This window comes from Phalacrocorax carbo, chromosome 6 (assembly GCF_963921805.1).
Source record: "Phalacrocorax carbo chromosome 6, bPhaCar2.1, whole genome shotgun sequence".
In the NCBI taxonomy this organism is placed as follows: domain Eukaryota; kingdom Metazoa; phylum Chordata; class Aves; order Suliformes; family Phalacrocoracidae; genus Phalacrocorax; species Phalacrocorax carbo.
Window position 1 is genome coordinate 61,296,315 of NC_087518.1, and position 14,078 is coordinate 61,310,392.

At 38.2% G+C, this 14,078-nt stretch overlaps 1 protein-coding gene across 3 annotated transcripts in view; it reads left to right on the forward strand.

The window, feature by feature from the left end:
- Positions 1-14,078, forward strand: part of LOC104049365 (uncharacterized oxidoreductase ZK1290.5) — a 49,433-nt gene that overhangs the window by 4,390 nt on the left and 30,965 nt on the right. For 2 of the 3 annotated variants that reach the window (XR_010373507.1, XM_064455610.1), the window contains exon 2: positions 11,269-11,517. Coding sequence is in view for 2 of the 3 variants with exons in the window: in XM_064455610.1 (XP_064311680.1) it covers positions 11,269-11,517 (249 nt within the window). In the remaining variant the exon portion in view is untranslated. Of the gene's footprint in view, positions 1-10,752; positions 10,829-11,268; positions 11,518-14,078 lie in introns of those variants that run through there. The other variant, XM_064455611.1, reaches the window with a different exon arrangement.

A 14,078-nucleotide genomic window follows, 5' to 3' on the forward strand; every position in this document is an offset into this window, starting at 1 on the left:
TCTGGCTAATAAGATAGCTATAATTTGCTAAAGTAAGCTATTTGCAAGACTGACTTTATTAGTGTTTTAGAAATACAGGGCAAATAACTGATACAAAATGACACTGTTCTGAAATTGGTGTCGCTACTCTTTTTCATAGGAGCGTCACGTATCAGAGCATCGTGTGCTTTGTGAGCCTTTGTACTACAGTCGAGAATTACATATTCTTACATCAATTTGACTACAAGATACTTGGCACTTATCTAAAGTGACACCCTCCAAAATGGATCACTGTCAAAGTGGTACACACAGTGTCATCCTCTTCAGGCTTTGGAGGAAAAAGGCATCCAGTTTGTACTGTTCGTGCTTGCTCCTGTTAAATAGGAAGCCCCCACTTAGAAAGTGGTTGCTTTTTTCTATTTTTTTTTAAGTCTGAAGCATAGAAATGCTACCCTCTAAAGCATTTGGATGTAATTCGGTAGCACAAGGGCTTTTCTTCCTGAAACTGAAATATTAGGAAACTTTTTCAAGGTCATGTGCTGAATGGTTAAATTCAGCATGGCATCGCTCTTTGGAAGGCTTTGTGATATGAGGGTAACTTGATATCAAGTCTCTTAGGGGTAAAAAAAGTATTTGATTTGTTCGTGAACTTTACCAATACACTTCTCTGAATGCTTTTTTCTATAAAAAAATAAAAAATATTGCCTTGTCACAAAAGGTCCACAAAACAGCAGTTATAGACATCTCTTAAGGCTTGGTCTGGCTCTCTGTAGTGAAATTATCTTTATCCCTTTGATATGGTAGTTATATTCCCATTAGAAGAGGGGGCTTTTGTGTTTGGTTTTGGGGTTTGTTTTTGGTTTTTGTTTTTTTTTTAGGGACAGTAATAATGAAATTCAGGTGGGTTAGTCAGATAGCATGTGATTACCCAAGAAGATGTGCTGGTGATACCAAAAATTTTCTTGTAAAGTTGCTTTCTGTGTAGTCCCTCAGGTAGCTAGAATTAATAACAACTTGATGAGATAAAGAGTTCTCTAATGATCCCCTCCTATTAAAGTATAAAATTATTTGCATGCTTGTTTGGGAAGGGGCTTCAGGACAGGCAATTACTAAACAAAATAATCGAGTCTTTATACTCATTGTGCCTTACCCATGTCAACACACAGCGAGTATTTTATTAGTAGCAACGATGTTCTTCATGGAGGAGCATTCAGGAATGGGCAGTGCTGTTACGCTAGGCACTGTAACTGGGAAGGCAGACAGGTACTGCTCTGAGCAGCTTCTAGGCAAATAGATGAAGCGTGGGAGGAATAAAAATCAGTCCCAATAAATAATATGATGTCGGTTGACTTGTAGCACTGCTTACTAACTTGCTTAAATTGCGTTTTCACTGCTTTTGTCAGTATGTTGCACTACTCATGGTAAAATAATACACAGAGATGCACACATAAAGTCCTTCCATACTCAAGGGAAACCATTAAAATGTCTCCTGTCCTCATTTCAGGGTCTTCCAGAGATAAGGTTCCTGATATTCAGCTGTAGCTTTATCTAAGTAAATAAATTGCAAAAGTAAGTTTTTACTGACTTTGCTGATTGCATTGTTTCAACATTGCATCATTTGCATTGCAACCTACAAGGCTGCTCCTGTTCCCAGTTCTTTCTAAGACAAGTAGGATTTTTCTGGAGACAAACATAGAATCAGATTACTCTGCTTTCATTACATCAGGTTGTGTTGTGTTTGGGTTTTTTGTTTGTTTGGGGTTTTTTTTTGTCAAAATGCTATGTATAACTTGAGTCTTAATGCTGAGTGGAAGTATTTTAACATTTCCTTCCATTATGTATTCCTAATCCAGTTACCTACTTTTTAATTATTAATCCTAGAGTTGCTCATATTCATTCTTAAACTCTTAAACTTAGCTGTGGTCAAAAATGACCCAGTCCTGCTGGGACTGGAATCAAATGAGATTTTGCTTTTCAGTTCAATGGCAGCAGAATCAAGCCTTCACTTTTTGTTGTTCTTCACTGTTACTGCCTTTTTTTTATTCATGGCTCTTGTTTCTTCACAGCTTCAGTTCTTAAGGAAATTTATGGAACAGCAGTCCTGATACCAAGCCCTGTGGCACTCCCCCCTATTAATCTTGTCCTGCAATAAGAATTGGCTGTTTATTTCTTCCCTTTGTTTTAGGTCTCAGCCATTTTTTTTTACTCTGTTGGGACTTTGCTTCTCACCCTTGGTTACCGAGTTTCCTTAATAGCCTCTTGTGATGAACAAAATGCCACATCTATAAATCTTTCTGTCTCAATTCATCCACCGTTTCAGTAGATCTGACCTTGAGAAGCTGTACTTGAGCTTTGAGGGCCTCCAGATATTTAACTTCTCTCATGTACAAAATATGGCTGTGTTCCAGGCAGCTGTTTATCTGTAGACAGCGGAACAAAGCAGTATCCTCTCCTACCCTGACTGAACCCCCTGGGCTCCTACCTTCCCTGCTTTCTTCCAGCTTCACCTGCTTCCAGTCTGGCAGTGGTTTATTCTTTAAAAAAGACTGAATGCTGTACAAATGTTGTTTTAAAAGGGTGCTAGTAAATGCATCTGGGTCAAAATGCTGGGCCAGTTTGTGCTTATATCAGAGCATACACAGTACAGAAATAATTTATTTTGCTGGGGGAAATCACTGCTTTGTCTCTGCTCTCTTTGTACACCTACAAATCTGAGGTCAGCGTTTTATATTTTTGGTGGGGATTTTACCTTATTTATATTTTGACATATGAACTGTGATTTAATAGCAGAAAGGTACCTTCCTTTCTCATGCTGTATTCTTTTTGGTAGTCACACTGTTGCTGATATGATATTGAATTTTAAATGTCCCTTACTAAGTCTAAGTAATTAAAAAAAAAATAGGTTTCTATCACTGTTTAATAATAAAAGCCTTTGTCAGTATAGGCAGAGGCAGTGTATGTGTATGCTTTTAAACTTGCTGTTGCCATTAATACTTTTAAATGTTACAAGCCTAATTGCCCACTAGATGAACAAATTATTTGTAATCAGTTTGAAAAGATCAGAGAAGCAAGCTCCAGTGTATTTAACTTCTGTCTTTCACCATGTTTCTGTAATGTAGAAAAATGATACCAAACTTTAAGTGCGGGGAAGAAAGCTGACTTTTATCTTTCAACCTTCATGCAGCAGATTTTAATCATCATACCGCTTTTCTTTGCCAGAGCTCCCTGGCATGGTTTTGGCAGCACTGAATGGTGATGTCACATGCTGCTGTAACCTAAATCGCAGCAGTTCCTCATGCCTCCAAAAGGGGAAGAGGGAGGTACCGATTCCGAAGCTTTCTTCAGCTCTTCCAATGTTTATGCCAAGCACCTCCAGCACAAAGAGTGATACAAAATCCTCGTTATTGGGGGAGAGGGGAGGGAAAGGGGAAAGCCATCTTAGTGGCTTTACATCTGTTTCATAACTGTAAGCTCTGTTCCCCAGGCTTAACGCCTGAACGGAGGTGCTTTGCATTCTAATACATACCGTTCTAAGGTTGAATGTGCGATGTGAGAGGAGGGGCTACAAGAAATGTTGTTTGTCTTGGAAACCTTGAGAAAGCACATTTTAAATTCTTAGATGATGAGGGGGGACGCCTTTTGATCAGAAACATTTTTTATTGTTCGCTTTTAGTTTGCACTGCGGATAGCTGGGTTGCTGTTGTCCTTTGAACTCATGAACGCAGTTAGTTAGCAGTGGGACAGTGCAAATCTCGCACCTTGCAGCGTCGCATGATATTGCAGGAGTAGGGTCTTGTCATGATTCACAACTGCACCTATTCTGCGAGTAGTCTGGTAGGTGTAAAGGGCACTGTTATGATGTCAAAAATGAGTCGTCAGCTTGAGCGTCATCTTGAATTAGGACCTTACAGGATGAGATATTGTACAGACATTTTCATCTTGTAAGCTACAAGTCACTATAAATTGCAGTTCTCTAATTTTTTTTTCTATAATATTACCTTTACGTTATTCTAAGGGGTTTTGAATTATTGGTTTCATGGTCAACTACACTTTTAAAAATTGTATGCTGATTATGCTCGTTGTAAATTATTTACATAACTTTTAAATCAAACTTTCACAGCAGGAATGACTATGGTAATGTCCTACTTCAGTACAGAGTATGAACTTTCTTTTTTCCTTTTGAACATTCTTTTTTGTGGAAGCTATTTGGAGGAGGAAAAAAGCTGTCACAGATCTGTCTCATTTATTGTGAAGTATTTCCAAATGTTTAATGTTGTTAATCAGTTAATGTAATCTTTATCAGATAGAGTAGTTTAAGGAGATGTGTTAAAGGGGAGGAAAAGAACATCAGTATGTTTATTCAGTCTATATATTTGCTTTACATAGTACATATCCTTATTAGTTATGAAGTTAAAAGTTCTATCAAGGTATGATAAGTACTGGAAGCAATTTCAATTGAGTTAACAAAAGGAATAGAATGAAAATAATTTAAAACTGGTTCACACCAGCAATTCTTCGTGCACTATTAACTACTAAGATCTAGTCACAAAACATTATTCTGAGGAGAAAAGGTTTAGTGAACCCTAGAAATTGGATTTGATTTATGCCAGAAAATCTGCCTTTTCACTGCTTGAGATTTCTATGGAAGGAAGCCACAGTCTTTTACCAAATGGTTTCTAAGGTAACATCTTATAGCAGAGCATCTGAAACCAATTTGGTTGTTAATGAGAAATAGTTCTCACGGCGGTGGGAAAGTGTGGAGTGAAAGAAAAGGCTTCAAGATTTGGCAGTCTGTCTGTAAAGGCATTTAAATAAATGTGTGCTGCTGCTCTGCTTACGAAACTTCTAACATGGATTACACATTCATAATTGCCTTTCAAATGTATAGGTCACTTTCCAGGGTTGTCCTTCCCGATGAATTTAATTGAGAAGTTCTGCGTGATAAAAATATTTGTATACAAACTCTGAATAATTTAAATAGCTGGCATTTTCCGGTGGAAAGCTCTTTACTCCTACGGGAAAAAATATTTACATTTTTTGGGTGATAGTGTATTTTTGCTACCAGAAATACATTAGGGAATTGGTGCTGTATCAGAACCATAGCGTCCCACTGCTGATAGATGCCACTTGCAGACTTTCTGGGCTTGTTGCGAGGCGCATTCTGAGAAGCTGCTTTTATATACCTCCTTTTCTAAAGTTCTGACTGGATAATTGGAAGGTCAGCGATCAGAGACGTACGGTCATTTTACAGTAGATGATGTGAATATCTTTTACAGTCAGTCAGAGCCTCTTTGGGAAGGAGGGAATAGAGTGCTTCTGTCAACAATGGCTCATTGCCATTTCTTCCTTCCTCTCGGGAAGAGAGAAAACTAGCAATTCTGGCTTCCCTTTCCCGGGGTACATAATAAACATGTAATGGCTCTCTCCCACCCTTTGCACTGCAGCAAGGCTGTGTTCTTCCATTCTGTTCCTTGGTGCCTGGGTAGAGTTGCCTGAGCAGAATTGCAGAGTTTAAAATCATGCTTGCCTACTTCTCTTCCTCATGAAAGGGAGTTTCAAATACTGCTCATAGCAATTCTATGAGCGTATTCTAACCGAGCCATGCAGGAGAAAAACAGTCCCAGAGCGACCCCTTTGCACTAAGCCATGGATCATATTTAGGGAAAAAAAAAAAAAGAGAAGCATTACCAAAGTAAAACTTATATTTAAAAAAAAAAAAGTTATATCCATAATCTAGATAGCTTTTACAGAGGCAAGAGAAACTCCGTGGTGTAATATGTAGACTTTACATAGGCCAGGTCTGTTGACAGTGTTTCATTAGCATAGTGGTATTATTTAGGAACATGAAAACACCACATCCATACAGTACAGCTCTAGTGCCATAAAATGTGTGTAAACACAACAAAGACCTTTATCAGGAATTCTCTGGTGAATCTTCTTTTACCAGTATGTTGTTAAGTACCCGCCTTACTGTGGTGCTGGTAGGTCATCCTCCCCATCCTTTGAGGTTCGCAGAAGCAAATTCATGCCCGTGTTTCAACTGCTTTAGCTCATGTTGCACCATGTTTGTATACAACAACCTCTGTCGGCACCTGTTGATTGGAGTTACAGCACCGCACTGGTGTTTCTGCATTGTAGCCTCACAAAACACAATTGTTCCTGCAAATCCTGTACAGCTTTGATGGCCTTAAAATTACTGATAAACCTGTGTGCTGCTTTACTTCTGACCAGAGCAATGGTTATATAATACAAGTCTGCTCAGTGCCTTTTGGTTGTCATTGACGTTGTCCTACCAGTTCTTCTAGAAACCCACCATCTCTGTAGTTCCATCCCTGCAAGGGCAGCTGCTCCATTCTGTACACATTAGATGCTACTCTTAGACTCTGGGTAAAACGTGCAAGTTATTTTGTAAAAGTGGCTGTGACTAAATTTGGATGCCAGAACTGGAAGTACTCTGCAGTCGCCGTGTGAAAATTGTAGAGTATAGTAGCTTCATAAGAAGCTTGACTTTGATTTCACGTCCTGCAGAGGCAAGCCCTACACTCTGCAAATGATGTGCATGTGATGCTAAGTAGGATTTTAAGAGTAACTGACCCCGTTAGTTAAAATCTGTGCCAAATTACAGCAGTGAGAACACTTGTGTTCTAGTGCTGTGGTTGTCGAAAGTTAGCGTGACGTTACCTGGTTGTCTGAGAGGAGCTCGAGGGATGGTGTTGGGGAGCATAATGGAAAGAAAGGCTCCAGGAGACAAGCTGATGGGGAAGGTCTTTGATCATTTGGTGGTTGGCTTGAACATAAGTGGTTTTTTTCTTTTTTTCTGAATATATCAAATTATTTGCTGCTGAAGGGGGAGCTGTTCTTGCCCCATCCCTTTCCTGAAATTTAGTGGTTTTTTCCCCTCTGGGGAGGTTTTCAGGTTCATGAATAATTATAAAACTATACCCTTTATTGGCCATTTAAAAATCTGAATCAGCGTGTCGGAGTATCATGTGAATGGTGAAGGAGGAGGAAAGACAGTCAGTAAGGGTTGCCTGTCCTTGAGCCATTCCATAAAGGAGGCAAGTGGTTTGTGAATGGATTAACAGTCAACCTTGAAATGTGATACATGTTCATTTGCTTTATGTGTAGGCAATATTTTATGTTTTACCAAATTTTCTCGTAAGTTAATTAGTGAAATCAAACTGTGTTGACACCAAAAACATGAATGTATTCCTAAGATACATTATGTGGCTGTAATGTTGAAATAATAGAAGTAAAACTAACAGCACAAGGTATTTCAAGCCTGTTACTGCGTACAATACCATATATACACAATGAGTATGTAAAAATTGATAAAAGAATGTTTGAGGTTTTGCTTTTGAGAGTTATTTTCTGAAGTGATTACTTGGAGATAAAAAAAAATCAGCAAAGGAATGGGCATTTCTGATAAATGTTTTGTTTGTCAACTGTTTTAATTTAGCACTGAGTACTGATGTCAGAAGATAATTAATCCATGACATGATCTCTAAATATCCTGGCTGCGGTTTCACTGACAGGAACTCTTCTAATGGAAGTGATTCTAAAGTTATTCATATCATAGAATGTTTTCGTATATTCCGATAAATAACTCTTTCACATTTCACAAAGAACGTGAAGACACAGTCCTCTGCAAAGGCAGGGAGAAAGTAGGTCCCGATTCTCTTTTGAAAGGCTGTTGGTGCTTTGGATCTCTATCTGTAGTTCTACAGCTTCCCTGAAGGAGAACAGAAAGTTTAATGAGGCTGGGAGTCAGCTGAGATGGTGCATAAAACTGGGAGGGGGAGTTGCATTTCGATGTGTTAGTCGTTTCACATTTTGTTGCAGGTTTTTTGGAGGAGGGGGGAATAGGAGGGGTGTTGTTGATTTTTGTCTTTTAGGGGCGAATTGCTGGTTTGGGCTTGGTTTGGTTTGGCTTTCTTTTGATGGGCTTTCCCCTCCCCCCTGTAGCAACCGTATTGTGAACAGGATTCTGCCTTCCTAATAATCTTTGAAACTTTTTATGGATTGCCAGAGCACATTTCTCATCCCAGTTTTGATAGCCATGTTCTTCAGGATATCAAGAAAGTGATGAGTATTTGTGACAAAAAGAACAACATATCTAATTAAGCATAGTTTTCAATGGATTTGTGCCCTTCAGCCTATCCATATTTCCCCTGCAGTATCCTTGTCCCTCCCAACCACCAATTTTCACAAAGTCTGTAGGAATGTAATTATCTCAGACATCTTCAGCTCTGTCAAATTTGGGTTAGTTCAGTCAGTGAGAGAACAGTACTATTTGCTTAGAAAACAAGTTAAAATACTAGCTAAAAAATAGGGGTTTTTTCCAGGCTTATTTGTATTCTACTTCATTTATTAAAAGGAATTCCTATTTTTATCAGAGAATTCTAGAATAAAAGTATTAATTCAATATTTTTAGAAACAGTAAGAGGATGGAATGGGTCCTAGTTCATACTTCTCTTAAATGTGAGATTGGATTTTGTCTTTCAATATACATGTACAGGGCGAATTACACTGCTGTAAAGAAAGGCTAATCCCAAACACGTAAGGATGCTAACGTGCTGAAATAATGTTAAGTCGGGATTTAGAATGCTAAAAAAAAATAGAAATTTAGGTCATTCCACCTTCTTTTGTCACCCTTCTGCATCTATGAATCGTAACGTATTTAATCACATGAGTAAACAAGAAAACTCTGATTTCTGAAGTCTAGAAGCTGTTGTGTTAGTAGCATAATTAACTTACAAACCCCTTGGTCATGATTAAGTTGGCTTGCAAAGTGGTAATATTAAATAATTAACCTTTTTTTTTTAATTATTATTTAGTGCATCAGGACTGTGGTAGTTCATTTTTAGGCAGAGAAACTGAGATAATTCCCTCCAGACTGATCTTGGCCTCTTCATTTCCTGTGAAACAAGTGTGCATGCCGTCATTGAATGGGGGCCAATAACAAAATTATTCTGAATTTTCCTTCTTTCCCCCTCTCTCCCTTTAACTTAAAAGGGTTAAATTAAGAAAAAAAAAAAAAGTTGTTTGTCCTAAGTGTTTTTACTGAAATCCATTATGCATGAAAAGAGTCCCAGTCCATTTGCAAGACCTCTAAATGAACTCCATTCATTCTGTGCTTAGAAGTGTCCATTCACCCAGAAACAGACACAATAGTTACAACCTCATTTATTTGGCACCAATAGCAGCTTATTAAAAGTGAGGGGACTGTTATGAAAAAGTATAGTAGTTTTTCTATGCTAGTTATATAACTCTTTACTAAAATTCCTTTAGGATCTGAATAATGTAACAGTTGCATATATGTTCTTTGCCCATAGTTGCAATATAGTAGCATTGCATTCATCTAAAGTTCTTAAACACTCATGAACACTTCAAAATAGCTGTTTTGAAAATGTAAGTTGACCTAGCTTGACTTATTTTGATGTAAAACAAGCTACAGGGACATTATTTCTAGATGACTGCGAAATTAAGCCAGTTATTAATCATAATTAGAGGCTGTGGAGGAAAAAAGCTTTAAAGTTTTGGCTTTTAAAACATTAAAACTTTGTTTACAATTGGAAGGTAAAATACTTATGATACATGTGTTAAAATTGTAGGAGTATAGTATTATAATTTCATTACTCTAAAATCCACAAAGATAAATCAATAATTCAACACTCCACATTTTGTGGATCATGAACATAAAGTAGGGATTGTGCCATGGTGATCAGCAGAATGTGATGATCCTCAGGTGTACACGTGTGATATCAGACCATATTATATCTTACTTTAAATTACTTGAAGCATTGAGCAAGATTACAGCGGTATTGTTGGCTTTTCTTTTAAGATTGGGAATGAACCAAAATGATAAGCATTTAGGAAAACCCAGCTTGCCTTACATGCAAGTGGGACTTAGAGAATCATAGAATCATTAAGGTTGGAAAAGACTTCTGCAAGTTCTCGCTCTTGAGTGCATCATTGCGATGTGTGTGAGACGGTCACGTGGATTCCTGCGGGTATTTTCTCTCCAGTTCAGGTGTGGGAGCCTCTAGGGATGAATCCGAGGTGACTCTGTGTGTTTTCATCTGTTCCCTTTTTCTGGCAGTCTGGGTGGCCGTATGCACTTGTTAATTTTATAATGTGCAGATAGAGTTTGATGTAGAAATAAATACTGTGTTCGGAGGGAAAGAGAAAATTAACAGGAGATATAAATTTCACTTCATGTTATTCTTTGACCTGGAGTCCTTTATTTCCTTAGGTTCAGCAGTGGCTGAAGACCCTGTTGCTATTGACTGTCAGGACTGTGCAGGGCCCTTCTGAAGTTAGTGACGTAGCCATCTGCATGCCGACTGTTGTTTATAGCACTAGGGCCTTGAAGTACTAATCATCATCTTAGAGGGTGGCTTTGGTGGCTGTCTGGAACTGACAGAGCATTTCCTCCAACAAACTGTAGAAAATACTGTTTGTGGGAAGTATGTGAGTGAGGGTGAATGGGTATGGGGCTCGCGGCAGGAAAAACAACTAACAGGAAAGGGTAAGTAGAAACATCATCCTCCTTGCTCTCAACCAGTTCTTTATCTGACAGTCCTCCTGCTGGTTGCTTTTCCTGCGGAGTCTCCTCCTCCTTCCGTCCCCTTGACATGCAAAATACACATCCAGTGAAGGCCCACACAATGAGAGTCCAGTACTTTGTTAGTGAAACTCCCTGTATGGCCATTCTGTAAGTCTTGGGTAGGATGCCATTGTTTTGGCTACTGCTGAGCTTGACGTTATGTGAGTTGCACCTGCGGTATGGTCCGGTCTGGGGTTGTACAATGCAATAATAACTTGAAGCTACCAGGAGTTCAACAGGGTAATGGTTTCAGGATATGCTTTCTGCAATGCAAATTGCTTGTTATGTTGCATTTTATTTCTTATTGTTAATATTGTCATCTGTAAATGTTGTGCTGCTATATGAAAATTAAGTGCCATATACTGATTTTCCATGAAGTACGTGTTTTCTCTTTGGTGGTCTTCAGCCAGACTTCTGGAATCACTTCTTTACAGTTAGATGCTGTTGATATATGATTTCAGTGGAGTTATTTCTGATCAGCGTCAACATTCTAGCACTTTATGTGTTTTCCCAGCCTAGAGATCTGTCAGCTCCCATTTCTTTGCTATTAGTAAATGAAAATAGAGTAAGAAGGTTCTGTGACAATATACCAGAAAAGGAAAGCAAAAATGGAAAAGAAAGATAAAACATGTCCCTCATAATTCACTGCTGACAATTCACTTCTGCTTTTGTTTGTTTAGGTACTTCCCATCAAGGTGGCTATTCCCATGATGCTGTGGTCCATGCATTACAAAAATGTGGCATTTGTCATATTGACACAGCAAAAAGATACGGCTGTGAATCTCTCCTCCAAAAAGCCATCAAAGAGAGTGGTGTGAAGCGAGAGGACCTCTGGATAACTACAAAACTGTGGCATAGTGATTATGGCTATGAAAACACAAGAAAAGCCTGCCTGGAGTCATGTGAAAGACTTGGTGTCAGGTATCTTGGTACGAAATCTTTACATATATCTCATTTATTGCACCGTGAGTGTTTGCAAAGACAAATGTATTCCTGAAAAAAATGATGTAGTACAGATAGATCACAGAAACCAAATTCTGCCTTTTTTACACATTTGCAGATTTCTTTTTCTGTTTGTTCTCTGGGAAGTTCATGTCCATATAATGGAGAGCACAGAATTTTTTCTTGTTGCAAACTTCTTAACAGATCAAGGTCTGTTTTGTAAATATACATTTTTGTTGTTAAATTGATTTGAGGATCCACTACATGAGTCTCATATTTTGCTAAAAACACCCGAAACCTATGAAACAAGGATTCATAAACTTTACAATAATTCATTGTAACAGGACAACAAAAATGCCTAATGTCTTGTGTGGTCTGTTGAATCTCCAGGAATGGGAGTCCTTTCTAAAACTTAATTTGTAGGTCTATTAACTTAAAAATTCTGAATAAATGCCTTTGGTTTGGTCTGCCTGGTACAGTGTACTTTGAGGAAAATGTTAGAAGTATCTGCAAGACTTTAGAAGACTAAATCTAACACTGAATTTGACTTAGGCACTTTCAAACTTACCCTGATCATAAACTTCTTGTAGTCAAAGATGTGATATTGTTACTCCCTTATTAGACAGGCAAAGAGCTGCAGTAATGATGCCAATTAATTCTTTGCAACAGATTGTAGGAGAGGAGGTACCTGATAAAATTAAACATTATTTTTTTAAATGCTTTTGCTGCTTCTTCCCAAGCTGAGGCAATGAAAAAAAAGTGGAGGTGGAGGAAGAAACTTTAAAGTAGTAAACTAAATCAACAACACTAGTGGAGATAGTGTTTATGCTGATAATCAAGGAATAATGGACCTGACCATCAGACATTATCTGTCAATGTCCCGAAAACCTTCATTTTGCTTCTCTGTCCTCACCCTGTCCCAATAAATCCCAATAAATAAACTTTAATGAATAAGTGAACAGCTTTTGTGAAGTACAGATTTCGCAGAATTAATGGCATATAACGTTAACGGCAGCTGTGTGCTGTAGTCACTGGCTTTTTTGCTTGTGTACATTGCAAGATGAAGGGAAAAAACCCTGTATCTGTTAAAGACAGAGATATTTGTATGCACATCTTTGGCTCCATTCTTTATGGAAATGTATCCCTTAACTTCCTGCGCAGGTACAGAATAATGCAAAATGAAATAAAATCTCCTTTTGTCTGTCCCATGCAAATACAGATCACTGCAAGGACACTTTCATAAACAAAGATTCAAGCCCTGACTTTCTCCTCTAAGTTAAGAAATAACATGTTTCCTCCTCTCTGCCTTCTGCTTGTTATGTTTTATGTTTGCTTTCTTTTTCCTTCTGCTTGCTATGGCGCTGGTGCTGAATGTCGATGAGAGGAAAACTTGACTCATTTCCAGGAAATCATTTTCAGTAATTCCTTTTAGTACTGTAATTTACTTTTATTTGCTCAGGTAGTAGACTGATTGAATACAGTAGGTGCTCACAAAAATACTCAGTTTACATATTGCTGCTAAGCAGAAATACATGAAAAGAGGAAAATATCAGAGAGCAAGAAATGCACAAATGCTGTCACCATGTGAGTGAGTCCTTGGACTGACATAAACAGAACTTCAGGTTGTCAGATACGTTCAGCTCTGAGACTTCTTTTGCTTGTGTTGATAAGACAAATTAAGGAATATTACAACTACCTGCGTAATCTGCCTCCATACCAGATTCCCCCCCCCTTTTTTTTAATACCCTCACCCCTCCTTCCTCACCTTTCTTACACAGATGTGGAGATGTCTGAAAAATTAATAAAGCTCTTCCTAAACCACAGCTTAGTCTGACATAGTGACCTAAATCAATGCTAGCTTCAGCTTGCTTTAACTTGATGATTTTTTTAAACTGTGATGGCTTAGGAAATACTTTACATACAATTCAGTGATCTGTCAATGAGGATGGTGACCTCTGCGAGAAGGATGGGATGGCAATGGAGTAACAGTTGTGGCTGCTTGAGTTTAATCTCTGTTGGATCAACTCCACAGACCACTTTTGTTAAACACAGTGTGATCTGCACTCATGTGAAAGCGATATGGTTGAGTTCTGTGTTTAGTGCTATATATGCTGGTGCAGTAGACCCTTAGAGGAAGTACAATACATGGTGTGTTTCATGGGGTTCATAGAAAGCATTGTGCTTTAGGGAGTCCTGTACCTCCTGTCTGAAAGCACCCAGCTGGAAGGTGCTACTGGAAGGATTTATAAGCCAAAGGTGGCAATGTCTTGAAACATGAACTTTTCAAGTGTTTCAAGAAAGCTCTCTGAATAAGAGCTTTTTGATGGAAATGTTGAGGGTTTTCACAAGTCTAACTGAAGTAACAAATGCAGAAGGTTGGTTTGAAAATATGGTTATAAGCTTGTAAAACTAAGCTTGGATATCCTAGCTTTGTTTTCATTCATATCTGCATTTTATGTCCCTTTTCTGATGGCCAGTCTATACCGTAGAGAGGACATGAAATCCTTGACAAGAAAAGATTTGGTAATAACAGGGCAATTTATGTTCA